At 38.9% G+C, this 22035-nt stretch overlaps 2 protein-coding genes across 7 annotated transcripts in view; one reads left to right on the forward strand and one right to left on the reverse strand.

The window, feature by feature from the left end:
* LOC135221722 (serine/threonine/tyrosine-interacting protein B-like) overlaps window positions 1–15616 on the forward strand; it is a 128131-nt gene extending 112515 nt beyond the window's left edge. The window contains exon 5 of the mRNA XM_064259511.1: window positions 8946–15616. Within this exon, the coding sequence (XP_064115581.1) occupies window positions 8946–9162 (217 nt within the window). The 3' untranslated portion in view covers window positions 9163–15616. The remainder of the gene's footprint in view (window positions 1–8945) is intronic.
* Window positions 15617–15823: 207 nt separating this feature from the next.
* The window catches only part of LOC135221721 (protein lifeguard 1-like), a 236798-nt gene continuing 230586 nt past the window's right edge, over window positions 15824–22035 (reverse strand). For 5 of the 6 annotated variants that reach the window (XM_064259507.1, XM_064259508.1, XM_064259510.1 and 2 more), the window contains one exon: window positions 19615–22035. This exon is cut by the window's right edge and continues 668 nt beyond it. Coding sequence is in view for 1 of the 6 variants with exons in the window: in XM_064259506.1 (XP_064115576.1) it covers window positions 19677–19823 (147 nt within the window). In the remaining 5 variants the exon portion in view is untranslated. The other variant, XM_064259506.1, reaches the window with a different exon arrangement.

Genomic DNA, 22035 nt, shown 5'->3' on the forward strand with positions numbered 1-22035 from the left:
CGATTTCTGTCTTGTGCCTCGTTCTCATTTATACCTTTCAATTCCATATCTTCCCTTACACAATCACGCCATCTCTTTCTTGGTCTTCCCTTCTTCCTTCTACCCTGCACTTCCATTTCCATCGTATGTCTTCCAACATGCCGTTCCTCCCTTCGTAACAGGTGTCCATACCATCGAAGCCTTCCTTCCTGTATTTTCTTCGATATTTCAGCTACCTTTGTTGATCCTCTTATATACTCATTTCTAATCCTATCTTCCCTTGTTACTCCCGACATCCATCTCAACATTCTCATTTCTGCTACATCCATCTTCTTCTCCTCTGTTTTCCTCATACTTGCCGTTTCTGTTCCATATAACATTGCTGGTCTGACCACCGTCCTATGGAACTTTCCTTTCAATTTCAGAGGGACCTTCTTGTCACAGAGGGCCCCTGATGCAGACCTCCAGTTATTCCATCCTGCCTGAATTCGGTGTCTCACCTCTTGGTCCATGCTTCCACTATCCTCCAATACGGACCCTAAGTACTTGAACTTCTGTACTTTCTTTATTTCTTCCCCACCCAATCTTATGCTACTTCCACCGTCCTCAGTAATACTAGAACACATATATTCGGTTTTTGATCTGCTTATTCTCATTCCTCTCTCCTCAAGTGCTGCTCTCCACCAATGTCATCCGCGTATAATATGCACCATGGCACTGCTTCTCTAACATCCCTGGTCATTACATCCATCACGATGTTGAAGATGAATGGGCTAAGTGCTGACCCCTGGTGTAATCCAACTCCTATCTCAAATCCATCCGTCTCACCAACACTACTCCTCACTCTAGTATACACATTCCTGTACATCTCCTGAATAATTCTGACATACTTTTCCGGCACCATCTTCTCCCTCAAACATCTCCATATTTCTTGCCTTGGCACTCTGTCATAGGCCTTTTCAAGGTCTATGAATACCAGATGCAGGTCTCGTTGTTTTTCTCTGAATTTCTCCATTAGCTGCCTTATGCAAAATATTCCATCCGTTGTGCCGCTTCCCTTCATAAATCCTAACTGTTCCTTCCCTATTCTAACTTCCTCTCTCAGCCTGCTATCTATGATTCTTTCCAAAATCTTCAACGTGTGAGACATTAGTTTTATACCTCTATAATTACTGCATTTCCTGGACATCATCTTTACCTTTAAATATAGGTATCAATATGCTTTCCCGCCATTCTTCTGGTATCTTTTCCTGTTCGAATATTTTTATTACCATCAGATCATACAAGATGTCTACCCTTCCTCTCCTAAGGCTTTCCAAACTTCGACTGGGATTAAGTCAGGTCCTGTTGCCTTCCCATTTCTCATTCTTTTAAGGCTCGTATCACTTCATCCCTAGATATCCCCATTACCATTCCCATGTTTACTTGTCCATCCTCTCTTACAAGTCTTTCATTTTCTTCATTTAGCAGTTGTTCGAAATACTCTTTCCATCTTTTCAGGATGTCTTCTTCCTTTTTTTACGACCGTACCATTCCTATCTTTCATTTGCTTAATATGGGTGATGTCCTTTGTTCTTTTATTTCTTACTTTTGACAGTTTGAGCATCTTACTCAACCCTTCCTTGGTTTCCAGTCATTATAAACCTCTTCATATGCCCTTGCCTTAGCTTGAGCTACCACCCTTTTTACTTCTTTGTTTCTTTCTCTTATCTTTCTCTGTCCTCCTGCAGCTGTGACTCTTCAAATCTCTTCTTTGCCTCCCTTTTACCTTTCACCACTTCCCCCACCTCTTCTTCCCACCACCAGCTCTCCTTTTCCTCCCATACTATTCCAGATGTTTCCCCTAGTATCTCCTTTCCATGTCTTCTAATCACTGATGCATTATGCCTCCACCATTCTCCCACATCTTCAATTCCCAGATCAACCTCTCCCAGCACTCTTCTCCAGAACTCTCTCAGAACTCTCTCAGAACTTCTCTCTCTTATCATTATCCCTCCCTAACAATTTATACCACTTGATTTTCTTTACCCCATTCGTTTTCGTTTTCTTTTCTCTTTTCATCTTTAAATCCATACAAAGGAGCCTATGTTGGGGGGCCACGTGGTCACCTGGGATAACTTTACAATTCCTAACTTCCACCAGCCTTGATCTATTGTAAAGGAGGTAATCTATTTGTGTGCATCTACCGCCACTCCTGTATGTTATCAAGTGCTCCCTCTTCTTTTTGAAGAATGTGTTCACTATTGCCATATCAAAGGACACGGCAAAGTCTACTATACTCTCTCCTTCTGGGTTTCTCTCCCCAATCCCATGTCCTCCATGCACACGTTCAATTACATCCTTTTCATTTCCGACATGTCCATTAAAGTCTGCCCCCACTACAGTCCTCTCCTGCTCTTCCAGTTCTTGCGTTACCTCACTCATTTCGTTCCAAAAACGGCTCTTTTCTTCCTCTGTGCAGCCCACTTGTGGAGCATAAGCGCTAATGATGTTCATTGTTTCCCCTCCATAACATATCTTCACTCTCATAATGCGGTCATTCTTTCTACTCACTTCCGTCACTGCATTCTTCATTTCCCCCGACAACACTACTCCAACGCCATTCCTACCCTGCTCATTTGCTCCACTATAGATTAACTTGTAGCCATCCCCCAGTTCTTTAGCTTTATTACCCTTCCATCGAGTTTCCTGCACACACAAAATATCCACTCTCTTTATCCTCATTAACTCTGCCAACTCTCTTCCTCTTCCTGTCATAGACCCAATATTGAGCTGGCCTATTCTGATCACATTTAGAGCTCGCTTCTTTAGCTGCACCCGCTCATGATGCAGTAGCCCTCGCCTTGTCACAGAGTTAGGGCGATGTGTCTGTGCGTCGTTTACGGAGTACGCCCTAGCCCTATTCTCATCAATATCACGACTCATTCCATTGGTTTTGGCGTGGGTTTTTACAGTCGGATGCCCTTCCTGACACCAACCCTCCCTATTTATCCGGGCTTGGGACCGGCACCCATTGAGGCTGGCTTGCCCCCACAGGAGGCTAGATTACATACTTACCTGGCAGATATATACAATTAAATGGCCCACCCAGCCTCCCCTCAGGAGACAGGTGGAAGAGAAAATCTGTCTAAGAAAATGGGATGGTTCCTATTCCTGCCACCCAGCGGCAGTGGGCGGTAGATCACCTGACCTACCTGTAGCGTGTGCCGCGAAATTCGAATTTCTGTCGGGGACGACGGAGTCAATAGCTAAGTATATATCTGCCAGGTAAGTATGTATAAAACTTTATTGTATCATGACAATATCATATTTGTTTGTCCGATTGTTGTAATGATTGCATCATTTTAAATTAGCCGTTACATAAAGTTATATATATATGGAAATGTGCGCAATTTCATGTAGAATTCAACTAAAAACAACCCATGGTTTTAGCTTTTATCAGTTTTGAAATATTTCCTTATAAATCACGATAAGTGCCAAAATATCAATCTTCGGTCATCTTTGACTCGACCGAAATGGTAAAAAAAAGCAATTGTAAGCTAAAGCTCTTACATTCTAGTAATATTCAATCATTTACCTTTATTTTGCAACAAATTGGAAGTCTCTAGCACAATATTTCAATTTATGGTGAATTTATGAAATAAACTTTTTCCTTACGTCTGTGCGGTAACTCTTCCGAAAAAATCATAAATTTTTTCGTCCAATTGTAGTAATGTTTGCACCATTTTAAATTAGCTGTTACTTAAAGTTTTATATATGAAAATGTGCGCAATTTCATGTAGAATACAACAAAAAAAAACTTCTGGTTGTAGCTTTTATCAGTTTTGAAATATTTTTATATAAATAACGATAAATAGAAAAAATTCGCCCTTTGGTCAATTTTAACGCGACCGAAATGGTTGAAAAATGCAATTGTAAGCTACAACACTTACAGTCTAGTAATATTCAATCAATTACCTTCATTTTGCAACAAACGGGAAGTCTCTAGCACAATATTTCGATTTATAGTGAATTTTTGAAAACAGCTTTTTTTTACGTCCGCGTATTATGAATTCATGCATCATTTTGTGATAATATTTTCTCTTTGTTGCCTTGATCATTTTACAATGTGTTATATACCAAAAGGATTGGAATTTAGTATACAATGCAACGAAAAAAAATCAACCCGCTAGCTTTAACCGTTTGGCTCACAGTGCGATTTGTATACAATTATATATGAATTTTTTTTTTTTGCGCTGTCATATATCCCAATATTTATATATGATAATGATATTTTTTTTTCATCTCTGATGGTTGCATACCAAAAAAAGGAGCCAAAAATGAACTCTTAATCTTGAAAACTAAGCGCGCTGTGATTTTTTGGAAAAAAAATAATAATTTCCGCTTCGGCGCTCACTCGCGAACGCCTCCGGCATACGGGAGACGATTTTTAAAATACCGCTTCGGCGTTTAAGGGTTAAGAAAGCTCCCACTTCCAAGCCTGCTCAGGATTTGTCTGTCTCCAATCTCAGAGGATAGAGGAGATCAGCCAAGACTCTGCTCCTCCTTCAGCTTATGCAGCTCTTCTTTGTTGCCTGTTGGCAAGTTTTCCGTCCTTTTTCACTCCAGCTGTCCCAGGCTCACGAGCTTCTTCCTTCCTGATTAGGAGCCTCTTAGAAGATAGCTCCAGGCTCCCTAAGATGGTTCTTTCCTTGTCATCCAAGGTGATTAAAGAAATTGAAGACTGGCTCTGTGCTAAGAGAGAGCAAGGCAAGGCTACTTTCTTCCATCCTCAATCTTGTCTGGTTAAGAGGAGATACCTATCTAACACCACTGGGGAAGCTCCCTCATTAAGAGTCACTTCATCGACTTCTCGTTGTTCAGCCTTTGCTTTGGCGAAGATTATGTTCTCTTCGGCTGAGCTGGACCACCTAGTTATGAACCTTTTCAAGGTTTCCAAGGGTTCAGCTTTCTAGAGTGGATGATAGGAGTTCTGGCTAAGAAAACAGAAGACTTCAAGGACTTGGACGATCACTTTGCAGCAGACTTGTTCAGTGTGCTGTCGTGCATGGACAGAGTCATTAGGGATGGCTCTTCGGAACTCACAAACCTTTTCTCTTTCGTTGTTCGGAAGAAGAGAGAACTTTGGTGCTCCTTCACCACCAGAGGAGTCTGGATCTGCTTCACCCTTTCCCTGAGTTGATCATGGAATAGATCACTTTGGACCTCCAGAAGAGGTTCACTCAAGACCTCGTAACTCTCTTCCAAGTGCCCCAAGATTTCTTCGTTGTCGTCATTTGATCCCAAGATGGTCTCTCTGCTGCAACAGCATCCCTTTCACGTAAGCAAGCCTAAGTTGCAAACTAGACCCTGCTCCAGCTTCTGGTTCCCAACTAGAACCATCAAGAGGAGCAAACTTAATTTTTGGGAAAAGTGGGATCACAGAGGGCCAGACCAGTGGATCATTAAGATTCTGAATGAGGGCTACAGCATCCCTTTCAAGGAGAACCCTCCTTCTGTCACCTCTCCTGTTGTCTTGACGGCCTACGCAGCAGGCTCAGAGAAGCATTCGGCCCTTCTGAAGGAAGTATCCTCTCTCCTTCTGAATAGAACCTTAGAAGACAAGGACACTCACAGAGGGCTTCTACAATTGTCTGTTTTTGAAGTCCCCAAAATGTTGGGGGGTTGGAGACCAGTCCTAGACCTAAGTGCCCTCAATCACTTCGTAAGGAAGACGAAGTTCAAGATGGAAACAAACCAGTCATTCATGGCATCCATTCATCCGGATGATTGGATGATAATGCTGGACATACAAGATGCATACATACTTCAACATCCCCATCCATGTGGACTCCAAGAAGTATCTCAGGTTTGTCTTTCTGGACAAAGTCTTACAGTTTTGGCACATCAAGTGTTTACTCGAGTCCTCTCCCCTCACACCACATGGCTTCACCAGATCTGCATCAACATCAGTCTTACCTGGATGACTGGCTTCTAGGAGCCCCTTCGAAGGCAAAGTGCACAAAGGAGCTACAGACCAATCTTTGCCTTACTCAGGAACTAGGAATTCTTTTAAATTTTCAAACTTCCTACTTAGCCCCAACACAGGAGATTCTCTATTTGGGGATAATTCTCTACTCTCAGAATTTTTGGGCTTTTCCATCCCCCAAGAGAATCGTCAACTGCTTCCAGAAAATATGCAGTTTTCTCGGCCTCTCATCTTGTTTGGCCCATCACTGGATGAGCCTACTAGGGAATCTGTCGTCCATCAAGACCTTTAAGTTGGGCAAATTGCACACGAGTCCTCCAATTCTACCTACAAGCCAACTGGGACAGGAAAACTCAACCGGACTGTCATGTTCCCCATCACTCATGAAATAAAATCTGACCTCCAGTGGTGGCTGTCCGAAGGAAGACTTTCGCAGGGAAAGTCTCTTTGGCACTTGAGTTCCAATCTAAACTTCTATTCATACGCTTTGGATATAGGCTGGGAGCCCTTCTGGAAAATGGAAGTTAATGGGACATGGTCCCCAAAAGAATGACTAGATCTTCAATATATACTTCTTGACCATGACTTACAACAAGACAGTGGTATTCCATGTGGACAACATTACCACACTGTCATATATTGGGAAAAATGGGGCCACTCATTCTTTTCCCTTGTGCCAGGCAGCAGAGGAGCTTCTTCTATGGGCACACCAAAATCAAATGACAATAGTCACTCACTCTATTTATTCAAGGGAAACTCAGCGTTCTGGCGGACGAACTGAGCTGTCAGAAGCTCGCCCTTCCCACTGACTGGACCCTGGATCGCATGGTCTGTCATGATCTTCAGAGACTGTGGGACAAACTGACTAAACCTGTTTGCCACCTCAAAAAACAATCATCTTCCTATCTTGGCATGCCTGACGGAATGCCATGCTCCAAGACTGGCCGGGTCTGGATCTGTATGCATTCCTGCCCTTCAGCATAGTGAGGGTAGTGCTGAACAACTCTTTATCTCACTATATCTTGATGACCCTTGTAGTTCCATTTTGCCCCATGAAGGAATGGTTCCTGGACCTTCTATATATTTTGGTAGACTTCCCGAGGCTGCCTCCCCAAAGACAGTGGCTGCTCAAACAACCTCACTTTAAGAGATCCCACCAAAAGTTGTCCACTCTCACTCTGACATGCTTCAGATTGTCAGAAAACTTGTCAGAATGAAAGGTTTTTTGAGAGTAGGTGCAGAACCTATTTGAAATTACAGACGACAATCTTCTTGTAACGTCTACCAATCAAAGTGTACAGTTTTTCATCGATGGTGACCCAAATAGCAGACTTCCTCTTCTGAGGACCTCTAGAGATCTGTCATCTTCCTAGTGACCTCATCAAGTCATTCGACACTTCTAAGCAGAAGGAGGCCGATCTGGTTTCTTGGAACCTAGATATTGTGCTAAACTGTTTTATGGGTCCTCCTTTCATATCCCTCAGTTCTGCTTTCTTCAACAACCTTATTCAGAAGACACTGTACCTCGTAGCTTTGGTAACTGCAAAGCGTGTAAGTGAACTGCAAGCAACTGACAGGAGGATAGGCTTCTGCCAAGTAGGTGCAGTGTGCTCTTTCACCCTAGGTTTCCTAGCCAAGAATGAGGATTCATCCAAGCCCTGGCCTTGTTCCTTCCATATTAAGAGTTTAATGGAAATCCTGGGCCAAGAGGAAAGCGTTTTTTGCCTAGTCAGAGCCCTTAAATATTATCTGCGAAGTACTGAGAAGGTGAGTGGATCTTCTAGCAACCTCTGGTGTTCTGTCAAGAATCCTTCTCACCCTCTTTTGAAGAACTCACTGTCGTTCTTCCTAAGAGACCTAATCACTTAAGCTCATTCTCAGATTTAGGAATACACCTTGCCTGCATTCAAAGTGAAAGCGTGTGAAGTCTGAGCAGTCGCTGCCTCTCCCTTCTTCAAGCATAATTTATCCCTTTCATCCATTCTTCAGTCGACCTTTTGGTGATGCAAATTGATATTCGTGTCTCACTACTTGAAAGAAGTTGAAGCAGTTTGAAAATTGCAGTACCCTTGGGCTATTATCAATGGTTGGCATGGTATTGGGGGAAGAAGCATAGGAGGGATTCTCTCTCTGTCTCTTCATCTTGACATAGGGTGTAAAGTTTTTGAGGAGGCGGGAAGTTACTTTGTACCTGGAGTGCCCACCAGTCTTATTGGATGGGTAGTGGTTATTTTGTCAGTGTATGTGACAGCGTTGTCTGGTTGTTTGATTTATTGGTACTGTGCCTAGGGCAAGGGCATTTTTTATGTTCTTCTTGTCAGCAGTCATGCCTATCCTCCATTGTAAGACTCACACTGATGTAGAGGCAATCCTCGGCTCAACTGCCATGCCACATCAGGTTAAGGTGAGCACCAGGTAAGGATATGACAAGCATTGTTTCAATGCTAGCCATCCTTTCTATTTCAAAGTCATTATCACACCTTAATGTTCTGGAGTAGAATATGTATGTCCATTCATCCCAACCTCCTATCAATGTGGGATTCAGCTAAGTAATTACTTGGTAAGTTACTTATATGAAAATGATATTTTTTATAAAAAATTAAGTTTCATGTAGCATACTTACCAAGTGATTACAGAATCGGAGCACTCCCTCCTCCCCTCTCATGGACATAAGGGCACAAGCAGAATGTCGCCACCAACAAAAGTCGTTATCCATGTACCCATGCCGTTGGTGGGGCATGTCACCTACACTATGCAACTGAATGAATGCTACTGCGATTTTTAAAATTTATGGTTGTCGTGCAAGGGAAAGCTATAGCTGAGTAATTACTTGGTAAGTATGTTTGAAACCTAATTTTATTATAAAAATATTTTTCCATCTACCTTTTTAAAATAGTAGAATTGGGTAGTAGCCAAGTTTTATTTTAGTCAAATAAGTACGTACTGTGATGCATTTTGATATGTTTTTAACAGGAGGATTTTTTTTATATTTTAACAGGGAGGCACTTGAGTTTGTCCAGAATAGGAGATACTGCATTAACCCAAATGATGGCTTCAAGCATCAATTAATAGAGTATGAGGCCATATATAAAGCTCAACAGACATTAATGAATGGTCAGTGCTCACAGGAAAAAGGAAAATTAAAACGAAAGCATGATCAAAGCTTTGATGAATTCGACCAAGACTCTTCTGAACCAATGGAAGCAGTGAGTTGATGTTCGTTTACCACAGATGTGTCTGTTATTTTTTTATAAAGATTTCCATGTATACCTGAATAAGATAAGCTTTGTTTTTATAGTGAGAATCAACCAAGAAAATTATAGTACTGTAAGATGACATCAGTATTAGAAATTTTCAGAGTGGAACTACTTTATGGTGTTGGGTCAGAATTGTACAGGTATAATTTTTTATTGAGAAATTTTAAGATATTTTTCACCAGTTTGGTCAAAGTACGGGATATGCAATCAAAATAGGAATTTATTCATGGTGTGACATAAAATTTAATTGCTTCACTATACAAAGGAAGTTTTGGTTCCTACAGGGATACAAACATTATGCCTTTCCTATGGAGTATCTCCCTGTACATATGCTGGATCAGCTGCGTAACTGACTAAACAAGGGTGATACCCATATGGGGAAGGGGGAGAGAGGATTTGTTTTTTTCCAGTTTTTTACTGTGTTGGTTATCACTTTGCATTATTATTTGTGTTCTTGTGAATAATACATTCTCATACATGTATGGTACTCGTGCAGTTTTTATGCCAAAAGCACTGGTGTTTTGTGTTTTTTCTTGGTTCTTGTGCTTGATTTTTGTCTCATTTTGTGTCACCTGTAGTGCTTCTTTTGGAGGCTCAAATTGCAGGTTTTGAAACCTACATCACTTTCACCAAGAGAGGAAGCGGTAAAAAAAAACTAGGCTCCCTACAGTAACTGAGAAAAGTCTAGCCTTCGTTAAGCAGTCAAGGTTTGCTTTTCCCTTCATGTTGACAGTCTTTACATAAGCAAAGTTGACAGCATCAGTACAGCCTCCTCCTCCTTTTACCCTTCCTCCCCACCACATGTACCCCCTAGGTACCACCGGTTGGTTTAACACAGGGGTTCTCAAAGTGGTCGATACCGACCCCCAGGGGTCAATAGGATCATCCAAGGGGTCCATGAATAGTCAAGGGGGTCAAAAGGGGGCCAATAAATAACTAACGTGTCAGAGAATTAAGTTACATATACTCATACATCTAAAGTTCCAAACATTTTTTTTTATTAGGTGTTACTTCTTTTTTATCATACTGAATGTCAAGTACTTAACTAATTCTACTCTAATTGATTCTGACATTTTTTTTGAGCCAGTCTAGGGGGTTGATAGAAAATTTGAAACTTCATAAGGAGTTAAAAAGTTTGAGAACCCCTGGTTTAGCATGTGGAGGTCCTCAACTCTCCCCCCCTCCCTCAACCCTCCACCCCCAGCCAGCCCCTACCACCTCTCCACCTTTCATGTGAGCAAAGAGAGGACCTCTAAGGAATGTTACCAGTCTCTCACCACAATCATCATCATCCTTTTCTTTGTAATACCATCAAAGATCTAAGCACTCTTAACTAAAGAACATAATCCCCATATCGACACTTCTTTCCCAGGAAGCACAGCAGATCCAGTTTATCCAGATTATCAAATTCTGGGCCAACACAGTCCTTCAGTGGAGGGACTTAATCCTTTCCCTCATGTCCAGACAATTCATAAACTCCATTTCAGACCAAGGTTACCAAGTCATCCAAGTCATCCACTCAATGGAAAACCCTGTAGGTGACATTGAGACAAGACCTTACTTCATCTACATCTTGAGTCATTGGAAGGTATATAGCAACAAAATGGGGTGAAAAAGCAAATAGTAGTTTTCATGATGGATACATACAGATTTCCTCTTAAGGATGGTCCCCCTTCCTTCTCCTCTCTCCCTGGACTCAATCCTATGCCCAACATACCTTGCCAATCCAACCAAGTCTGAAATTCTGTGGACAAACGTTGAGACTTGATAGAAGGGATTGATGGAGATAGGTCAAACCAGGACCTCAGGCTTCTGCAGCCACCTCTTCCCACTGGAGAGAGGTTTGGGAGGATGGAGGCCTGTTATAGATCTCTCAGCTCTGAACAGCTAAATCAGACAGACACCCCTCATGATGGAAACTGCTTGTCCAGTGTTGTATTCTGTCAGAGGGAAACGACTTGATCTAGATCAATCTCCAGGGTGCTTATCTTCATATCCCTATTCACCACAGTTCAATAAGTTCCTTTGTTTCATGTGACAAGGAGAGGTTTTCCAGTTCAAGGACATATGTTTTGGTCTGGCAACGGCCCTTAGATGTTCACCAGGGTCTTCACACTACTCTCGCCTTGAGTACACACCAAGAGAATCCTTCTGTTGCATCATCATAAAGGAAGCTTCTATAGGACAGACAGGGTCTGCTGTCCTTTTGCCAATTTAGAGATTATCATAAGCTGGTGGAAATCTGACCTTGTTCCCAAGCAGAGGATCAAGTATCTTGAAGTGATCTTAAACATCATGTTGGTGAAGGCCTTTCCAACACCCCTCCATGGGCAATCTCAAGGAAGTTGTCAGATGCTTTCTTGAATGGGTGAGACTGTCTTTGTTCACTCTGGTGGCAAATGAAATGCCATTGGTCTTTTTCAGACAAGCTGCCACATTATTTGGGCCCCCACACCATTGAAGTTTACAAATACTTGGATTAGTGGCCTTCAGGTCACAATATCCTTCAGGGAGTGTCATTTAGAGCTCCTTTGGGTTACTTCAGTTCTCAGACCTACCTCAAAGGTTGGGGAGCTCATTTTGGAGGCCCCAGAACATGAACAACTTGCACATCGTGCCAAGAGATGAAAGTATCTTGACTGGCACTCCTCCAGACCTTCCATCGGCAAACTAGGGAAAAGTCTCCTTGTTGTGCCAACAAGCCAGCTAGATGCACAAATAGGCTCCGATACATGGGATCGAGACGAGCCAGGTACATCTCAGGCAGCAAGACGGTTGTGGCAGACTAAGTGACCCATTGGAATGGTATGGTCCTTCACCATGCAGTGGCAGAGACTAGTCTATGAGCAAGGCTGGCGTTACGGTACGGTACAATTGATGTTTAATCAATATGTATGGTACGAAATTACAGCAAGATAATTTTACCACAGTATGGTATGGTACAATGAAGGTATGGAAAAAGTGGGCAAATTCCGTACCGTACTGTACCTTAGGCTGATATATCGCTAAGCAATTATTAATGCTTATTTGGCTGCTTCAGTGACTGCACAAATAGATCACTAAGGTACATAACTAAGGTACATAACATTTCAGTTTGTAACATACTATACATGTGTGCATATGTTTGGAATTCCTTAATTAACATTTGTACGTGTGTGGAATTCTTGAAGTAACACGTTACAAACATTTACAGCATCAGCCATGTAATCCCATATTGTCCATTTGGAACAGCCTTCCTCCACTCTACTTGATTATAACAGCACTGATGATTTTATCCTAAGTATTGATATCATCATCATCATAATTATTTTTCTTACAACTGAATATATACATTTACATATAAAGCCCCTTTGCCAATTTACACCTGTTAACATTTAAATTTCATAAAGAGGGGATGTTACTGATGTTAGTTGAGTTTACTTATATAGTACAATAAAAGTACAGAATTACAGTACCGTACTATATGGTACGGAAAAATAATTTAGGGTACGGTATGTAGAAAAACATTCCCATTCCGTACTGTATCATACTACCAGCCTTGCATGTGGGGACAGCTGATACTTGATTTGTTGACCGCTGGAGTCAATGAAGTTTCCCATCTTCAGCTCTCTGGTTCCAGACCCACAGGCAGCAGTCCCAACACCCATGGGACATTGTGAATTTGTACATATTTTCCCCGGTTCCGTCTCCACTGATAGGTACTTAACAGAGTATTAGTGACCACAGGCCTTTGCATGACAGTAGCAACCCTTCTCTGGCCACACACCAAGTGTTATGCAGAACTTCTATTACCCCTATTGACATCATGAGAACACTGCCACTGTGGCCCCCTTTGCTTGCAACCACACATCCAAAAATATATTCATGGATGGAGGTTATCCAGCATCCCTTGAAAAAGAGAAACTTTTCTCATAGAACAGCGAGGGATAGGTCTGGTATCCTGCGCACAACCTCACCCAATGTCTAATAAGGTAAATGGGCCCACCATCTGTAATTGGTGTTGTAGAAGGGTTTAATGGCTAGTCCGTAACCAGTCTTTCAACATGTAGTGCACCGCTTGTCTTCCCGCATTTAGACAAGACCTGCCCATCTTGCCAGTTAAAGTGTTATCAGGCAGAGCTCGCTCAAGTGATCTGCTTGTGGGGCATGGACCAGTCCACCTCCTCAGAAATAGTGATGCTTATGAGAAGCTTCAAATAGTCATGTTCTCCTTGAGATATCATACCCCCTGAGTGGGACCTGACATTTGTATTTTGAAGCCAAGGACAGATACCTTACCTCAAAACAATCTTCTGTTCAGCTCTTGCCTTGCCAAGAGTGGGAGAGTTGTATAGCTTGTCACATCTTGTCAGGCAGGCACTTGGTGGTCTCTCTTGTTCTCTTTTGTCCCAGAATTCATGGCCAAGATGCAAAATCCCTCTGTTCTGGATCCAAGGTTTGAGTTTCTCATTTCTGTACGAGCTGATGCTGTGAAGGATGACGACCCTCTGACTGGAGTGCAAGGGCTTTTTCATGACCACAGGACATTGCAAGGAGGAGGTATCTAAGAACACCATTTCCTGGCTATTGGAAGTCATCTCTAGAGCTTACGAGGCCCCTAGTTGTACCCTCTAGAAGAACTTTTTGATCCAACAGGTAATGAGGACAGCAGTCTGGCATTATGGGACCCCTTTCATTTCATTCTACTTTAGGGATGTCATGTACAAGTCCCTCGACACATTTACATTAGCTATGTAGGGGTGGCCTTAGCTAAAGTTATTTAACTACTGTACTTGGAACTGTCTGGATGTCCCACGGGTCAATAGAGTATTTTGCATAGTGTGAATCGTACATAAGGGAAGAGAGGGTTTGTGAACCAACCTGTTCTCCTGCACAACCCAACCCAGGAGCATTCATGCTCAAGTACAATCTGGATCGAGACGAACATAGTTACATGGCAGTATGTACTTGGCTCTACTACCCATGAGCATTCATGCCCAAGTACAAAGCTGGATCTGAATGAGTTAGTTAGTATTATGAACCAATTCTACTGCTCTAGAATGAGAGTTCTTGTCTAACCCCCCTTTAAACAAGGGGGAAGAAACTAGAGTGCCTTTATTTAAACCCATTGATTACATAATCCATGCAAGGCTGCCGACCAATGGATCCCGACTTCACAGAGGGAGGTCTGGGTTTTTCAGTATTAGCCTGATGTGACTCCAGTCCATGAAATGTAGAGGATGGATGGAGGGAAGTACTGCCATTATCTCTGGGATAGCGCCATGGGATAGTGCCAGCAGAGCAGCATTGCTCCATCCTTGGGCCAGTGTCAGTGGAGCTGTTTTGCCCAAAGAGTAATTAGCTGTAACTATGGGTTATACCTCTCACCTGATTAGTTAGTCTCCATATATGAAAGGCATAGTAGTTGAATTAAATTTAATATGGAAGTTAGGCTAAAGGCCAAGCACTGGGACCTGTGAGGTCATTCAGCACTGAAAAGGAAATTTCCAGTATAGGTTTGAAATGTGTAACAGGAGGAAAACCTCACAGTTGCATTATGAATGAATTGCTAGGAGGGTGGAAAGTAAGGTGGAAGAGAATGTGAAAGGAGGTACAGTAAAAGCAACTTGAAGAGTTGGAGCTGGAGGCAGGCTGCAAAGAACTTTCAGTAATGCCTATAGTGCACCGCATGAGGTGCACTGACGGCACTACCTTCCTATGAAGTGAAAGGCATAATGTTGTTGTATCCTTGAAGAAACATTTTTTTCTTCTTCTTCCTAGGTATACAAACCGTAGACTTTCATATTGGAGGCAACCCTCTTCGTCCACCCTGGTCTCTCTAGAGAGATTTTTCATTTTGGATGCTAGCAGTAAGAATAAGAAGCATATACTGGGTGAATGAGTTACATACATTGGGTGAGAATGGGTATCCTCTATTCCCCCCCGTGTTTAGTCGGTGTATGGCTAGTGCAGTACGGACACCAAAGTTGCTCCATGTAAGAAAGGTTGTGGTTTATATACCTAGGGGAAAATAAAAGTACTTTAAAATTTTGGCATATTTTATTTCCAGGCGTTATCCTTACTTCATTTTTGTTAACCCTGCATTATATGGCATGGTACTGTACTGACCCACCAGAAGGCACAAATGAAGTACACATATTGTAGTATTTAAGTGGTATCTTTCTTTTTCTATGTTGCTGTCATTTATACTGTGAAATGTTTGTAGATCTGTAATTAGATTCTAGTATTGTAGAGAAAGTGGAAAGTTAACAAGAGATGCTTTGAAATTTTTATAGTTTTTTATTTTTTTTACTAATTGCTATTTAGAACATTGCCCGTAAGTCTTTCAGATGTAAATCATTATATCCCAAATACTATTTTTGTTCTTTCCCTAGCAGCCATGAATTTCTGTAATAAAACTTTTTAAAGTGTGCTTGTCATGTTTTTTTTAACAAAAACCCTTGGTGTGGAGTGCAGAATATTTAAACTATGTTTCGTTATATTTGTACTATTAAGTTTTGAAACTGCTGCAAATTTAATTTCTACAAAAAGAATACATTTCCAGTGTTTGCTATAATTAACTATTTGTTAATGCAGTACAGTAATATACACAAGAAATGGAATTAAAAGACTTTACTAGTAATTTTAATACCTTTATTATAGATTATCACAAACATAAATATCCAGTACAACTTGCCTATTAGCAATGTCATAACTATAGTGATCTCATTTTACAATATCTGTGTGCCAAAATCCTATTTGAGATTTCTAGAGCAAACCAAGGGAAGTGCAGACCAAACTATCAAAACTTGTCTGACCTGGAATGCTAGTGTTTCAAAGTTTCTTCGGTAGAGAACTTGCAAGTACTGTATTTTCTAAGCATCACTGCTAGCATAAGAACTCCATGGCACTCAGGCATTGATTAGTTTTATATGATAGAACATTAATATATGTAATTTTCAAGTGTTAATGTAGGTACACTTGGTTCATATCCATACAAGACTATCATTGTAGACGGCTATACAAACATCTGATTCAGAAAATATTTTGTTTTATTATCAGTAATAATTAAGATTTGTTTCCACTATATTACTATTCATTTCTGTGAGGTAAAAATATTTTCACTAAAGACATTAAGGAATACAGGTTCTGTCAAACATATATTAATTAATATATATTAATAAAACTTAGAGCTGTCATAGCAGCAATGAGAATTAGTACTTGTAGGATTACACAACATTCTATGGCCTTTCCTTACAGTATTTACATATATGTATCCAACTAAATTGTCTATACTAATAATGGGCAAATTCCACCATTTTAAACACCTTTTTCAGATATAAATCTACGAAAGAGCAAGAATAGTTTCTGTTCCCATTTTACATAATGCTAACATTTTTAAAGTTCAGAAATTCTATACACTTACCCAGACCAGAAAGAAGCTGTATGCAGTATATTTTATATTTTACACATTAAGTCATTTTTCCTGCTATTCATTGAAGCAAAGTGGAAATCTTGAGGTGATGTAGTCTGGCTTAAGGTGCTGACAGTCGTGTAGAGAGATTCACAAAAGCTTAAGGACACTTTCTTTACCATTTCATATACAACAATGTACAGCAAATACAAAACTGCATTTACAAACATTTTAAAGAGATCAATTCACAAATAATGGGAAGAGATTTCCTTCATGCTTTTCTTCATTCATATATAAATGCATTTTTCTGAAAATTTCCAAGTTACTACTTTACCTATACAGTATTATGAATAAGCCCAGTTTGTAATATTACAATAACGTTACAAAAAAACTTGAAATACTGACAGCATAAATACCCATTACCCAAAATTTTGGCACCATCCTGATTTTATCCTTTTTATAAATGACGTAAGTTGTAAGACAAGAAAAAATACCCTACCAATTCCCGATACTCTACTAAACCACCATCTCTGGTGCCATGCTTTTGTAATTAACTTGAAAGAAATTCAGCTGGATATTTGCATCTGTTAGCACTGGATACTAAATATGACCTTCAATTTAGATCAAATCTATTTAATTAGATGAAACGCCTCAAATTTTGGATACTAACATATGACGACACAAATACACAAGATTGTATTTCTCTAATGTACTGAAGCCTTGATTATAAACAACCATTATGAATGTATAATAAATATCAGCCCTCTAACACAGTATGCAGTCTGAACCAGGCATAAGGCAACTTTTACTTTAATCATGCTAGTATGAGCTTTGAATATTTTCAAATGATGCTACCTATATAAGACAAATTACAATACAAGATTCAACTCATATTCTGGGAAGAATAAATTCTCTAACTTTTTATTTTTACCATGCTCATGAAGCTTCCTTCCAGTTAATTTCTAATTTCATGATAGCAAAACCCATGAGCTTTTTTAACTATGATCTGCTATTGTTTCACATTCATTGGTTTACAGGTTTCTCACTACCTCATCTACATAATGTTACATTAATGACACTGCAGTTCACCAAGCTAAGAGGAGCTCATCTTCATTTGATGAAAATTCAGCTTCTGTCAGTCCTCTGATTCTATGAATTTACACTTTAATAGGGTGAGGAATTTCAGTTATTTTTTTTGACGAAACTACTCTTAAAATATTGTTTAAACCTTTAATACATAATTATTTCATTATCCCAAGAATACCTATACTCTGACACTTCTGTCCACGAACATTATGTTGTCTTTCTCAAGGTTTTTTAAGTCAAGTGGTTGATAATTACCACCACAATGCATTTTACTGCAACCTATAATCAAAGAAAAACTAAAATATACCACCAGAACAAAGTGATGATTTAACCAGTGAAAGCTTGCTCCAAACATTGGTGACCCATGTTTCAAAAAATAAATAAAAAATGAAATAAGAATTTCTTCAGTTGCTCACTGACTGGAAACATTAAGGTCTCTGATTTAAAAATCAAAAGAAAGCCATTCCTTTCAAGTTCATGGGGAAGTGCACTTGAGGTAGACAATTTAAACAAATAATTTAATCCAGAATAAAAAAATCCAGAGAAATATTAGCTTGTGAAAGAAACATAACTCGTTAAGTGTACTGAATAAAATAATAAGTCAGCTTTACTAATCCTTACTTTTATTACCTTACAAACACTTTTCTTCTGTTTGAATGGGGGAGGGAAAAAAATGATCTTATAAGGTAGTTTTTGGCTCCATTTCTCATTTAAAAAGCGCACAACCTTGATAATGGCAAATTTTCTATTTTGTATTTATAGATTAAAAAACATTTTTTTTAGTAATGTATTAAAAATTAATGAGAAAGGAAAGATAAAAGAACCTACTTTACAGAGTCCTTATTTATGACAACCTAAACCATATTTCTACAAATACTACAGGTTACATGGAATAATGGTTGAATATTTAGAACACCCATTTAGCTTCTTCCACAGCTCCTGAAATAAATGCTACAATTATCATTATTACAAGGTAGTTCGACATAACCATAAAACAATAATCTTATGGCTCTTGTGTCTGAGTGACTGACCAAGTTTTACCAGTTGGAGGCGAGCTGGTACATGGATGAACCAATTTTGAATACAGGTTTCACAAGTGTCTAAAATGAAAAATATGTGTATTTAATAATCTTCTAGGAAACCACAAAAGAAAGTAACAGTATTATACATGGAACTACCTCATTAGGTCTGACTGCAGCAAAAAATAACTATAGTCATTGCAGATATTATACTCATGAATAGCAGCACAGTTTTTGAGAATTACCCCCTCTTTTTGATATATAAAATACAATACTATTTCTTCAAGCTCATTGCAAAGCCAAGGGCAGCTTAAAAATTATTAGTAAAGAACTTGTGTGCTCATGAGTTAATGGTTGTCACATTCTGTACCCAAGACTTCGTTATTATACTGTATGAATATCTTCCAGACAAACAGATTAACAGTTAATCTTTATTTAAACAGTAAATGAGAAAGGTTATTTTACATTGACCATAACAACAAATTTATGTAACTATTTTATAAAAAGGAACATCTAAGAAAACTTTATTTTTATGGCACACTAAAATGGGTTGTTTCACCAATCTGACTTAATCCATTAACTTATACACTTAAGTTTAGCCTTAAATCGGCCCCACATACATGCTGTCTCAGAGAAAAAGGGAAGGAGGGACAACTACTTACTCAACTTCCTAAATGCAGCCACCATTAAAATGTCCAGGAACTGCTTCAAGATCAAGCAGATGGCCATGACATATCCCAATGACCAATTTTTACAACTCCGCTCATCATTAAAGGACTACCCAGTACTGTATGATATACATGCTTCAAAATAAAAACTGACTAAACTTTCTGTAGCACTATAAATTAGAATATTCATGGGCAGAGTAAAATACACATGGGAGATTAAATTTATATCAATGAAAGTCTTACACACTATTTAGTATTTAGTACTGTATTTATTTAGACATTAAGGATAAGAGAAAACCACAATCTCTAATTTTTGGAACCAAACAAAGAAAGGAGGCTGATGAAGATATAAATTATGTCCAAATACAGCACCAGGGCACCATAGATGTGTTCCTCAGGAGACAGTTCATGTTTACGGCCACCCATCACCATCTGCGTATCGTACACTAGGTACTGTGGAGAACAATCGTGCATTAATTTTAATAATTTATAAGTAGGTTGTAACCAATGAACTATATATGTATATATAAATGCCTCTGAAATATATCCTCTTTTATTCTTAAGCTCACAAAACCACATTAACTTTCCAAACAGGCCATACTCAGATCACTACCTATGGTGCAACTATGATCAATACTGCTGCAGAATTTACATGCTATGTGCAAGTTCATAGTATGCTAAGACTCATGCAAAGGTAAATTTGATAATTTGAAAATTAAACATGCACAGTAAATTTAAGAAACTAAAACAAAGTAAATCAAAAGTTCATTCTAGACTCACAGATGTTACCAGACAAAATGACATCCACTGAAAAATATCAAATTCAATTTTCCACAACAGTACGTCCTCTAAGTAGGCTGAATACTAGCGCTGAAGAACAAGGACATGTAAACTTTACTAAACCTTAAAAAAAATCTTAAAAATGTATATGTAGTCATAAGTCACTATCATTTAACTGGAGAGTTTTCCACTAAACCGTCCATGCAAATGCTTAAGAAAATGTGAGCACATTTGTCTTAAAACCTCAATGGGACATGTAGTAAAAATAAGCTGGATGGATACTTTTTCATATGATTATCCTTGGAAAGGCACCACATCTAACTTTGGTGAACTTTAATAAAATGATCTGATGGCAATACTTAACTTACCAAGGTACTTCATACTAAAAAAAATTTTTATCAAAACATTTTATCATCTTAGCAATATACCACAATTGACAAAACCATTACAGAGACCTAACTTATTACAATGCTTTCCAAGAAAAATACATTAATATTTTCCCTTAACCTAATAAATCTTAAAATAGCAATTATAATTAAGACTAGCTATATTGCTAGAGAGATAACAGAATACATGAAAATGTTAATTCAAGAATTATTTCTGCATCTATAAACATGGTAAACATCAATAAATACCTTGGTATGTTAAAGCCTGCTGGGGTTAAGTCGACTAAATCTTAAAATATTTACTACCTTGATTTAGTCTGCTATATTGAATTGAAAGTCTGTCACTTCCAAGGCATTGTCTACTAATAACTAGTGAAGTATTTCCTCTGGTGTATATAGTGAAGTTCAATGTTAAAGTGCATTAAGTCACTGCAAAATAAAATGTTCCTAATACAGTGATCTCTATTTTCTGGGACCCAGAGAAAAACTTAGCAAAAGTATTTGAAAATTGTTTACTGTACATTGCAGCACTCCCAATGATTATGACTTGGAGAAATGTTACAGTAAGTTGAAAAATAAAATAATTTTTAGGCACCAGGGCTATTTTTACTGTAATCACAAAAATGAACTGTACAGTAATATCAACGCAAAAAAAAAATTAAGCCAATTACACAGAGCTAATCAGGTGGATAAGGCTCAACCTCCAAGATGCTTCAATGAACACGACAGAGCAATCCATGACAATGCGGCATATCAGGAAAGGGGGAAAAAAAACTATTTTGTTGGTCATATGAAATCTACTAGGCAACAACAACTAAGACAACTAAGTGTGTGATCATAGGATATCAAGTGGTTAATACGGAGAACAATCAATGATGAATGTAAGAAATCTGAATGTAAGAAACCTTGAGGCCCAGGCCTTGGGGGCAGGGAAGCCATTTAGGCAAAAGGATTAATTTTACAACTCCTAAAAGTGCATGTGAAATATATCAATGTTGTGTTTCATCTTTCTCCAGTTGTCTGCATACTTCATTTACCTGAGCTGATACCATCAAAAATAAATCAAACATGCTCTTTATTCTCCACACTCGGAAATCAAAACCTCTGATCTTTTGATACAAATAAAATGAATAAGTAGAGTTTACTGTACAAGGAAAAATTTAGCTCAAATTTTAACAAACATTGGAAAAAAATATCATCTTTATAATGCTTATTGACTGGACAAATTTTCCTATACAAAAGATATGGAAATTAAAAATCTCCATGTATACTTTATATCTATTTGTTCTACAACCTACACTTCACAACTAAATAGAAAAGTTATTTCCACACACTCACTAGGCTCTATCATTTATACTCATTCAACCAACCTCAGTTTGTCCAACCAAACAAGATTCCCTATATGCAAATGGGAAACCAGTGAATGAATAAACCTTCTATGTCCATAGGAATTACTTGAGAGAAATTTAATTAACCAGCAACTGAAGTCAGTAATTCAT

The sequence above is a fragment of the Macrobrachium nipponense genome, chromosome 3 (genome assembly GCF_015104395.2).
Source record: "Macrobrachium nipponense isolate FS-2020 chromosome 3, ASM1510439v2, whole genome shotgun sequence".
Lineage (NCBI taxonomy): Eukaryota > Metazoa > Arthropoda > Malacostraca > Decapoda > Palaemonidae > Macrobrachium > Macrobrachium nipponense.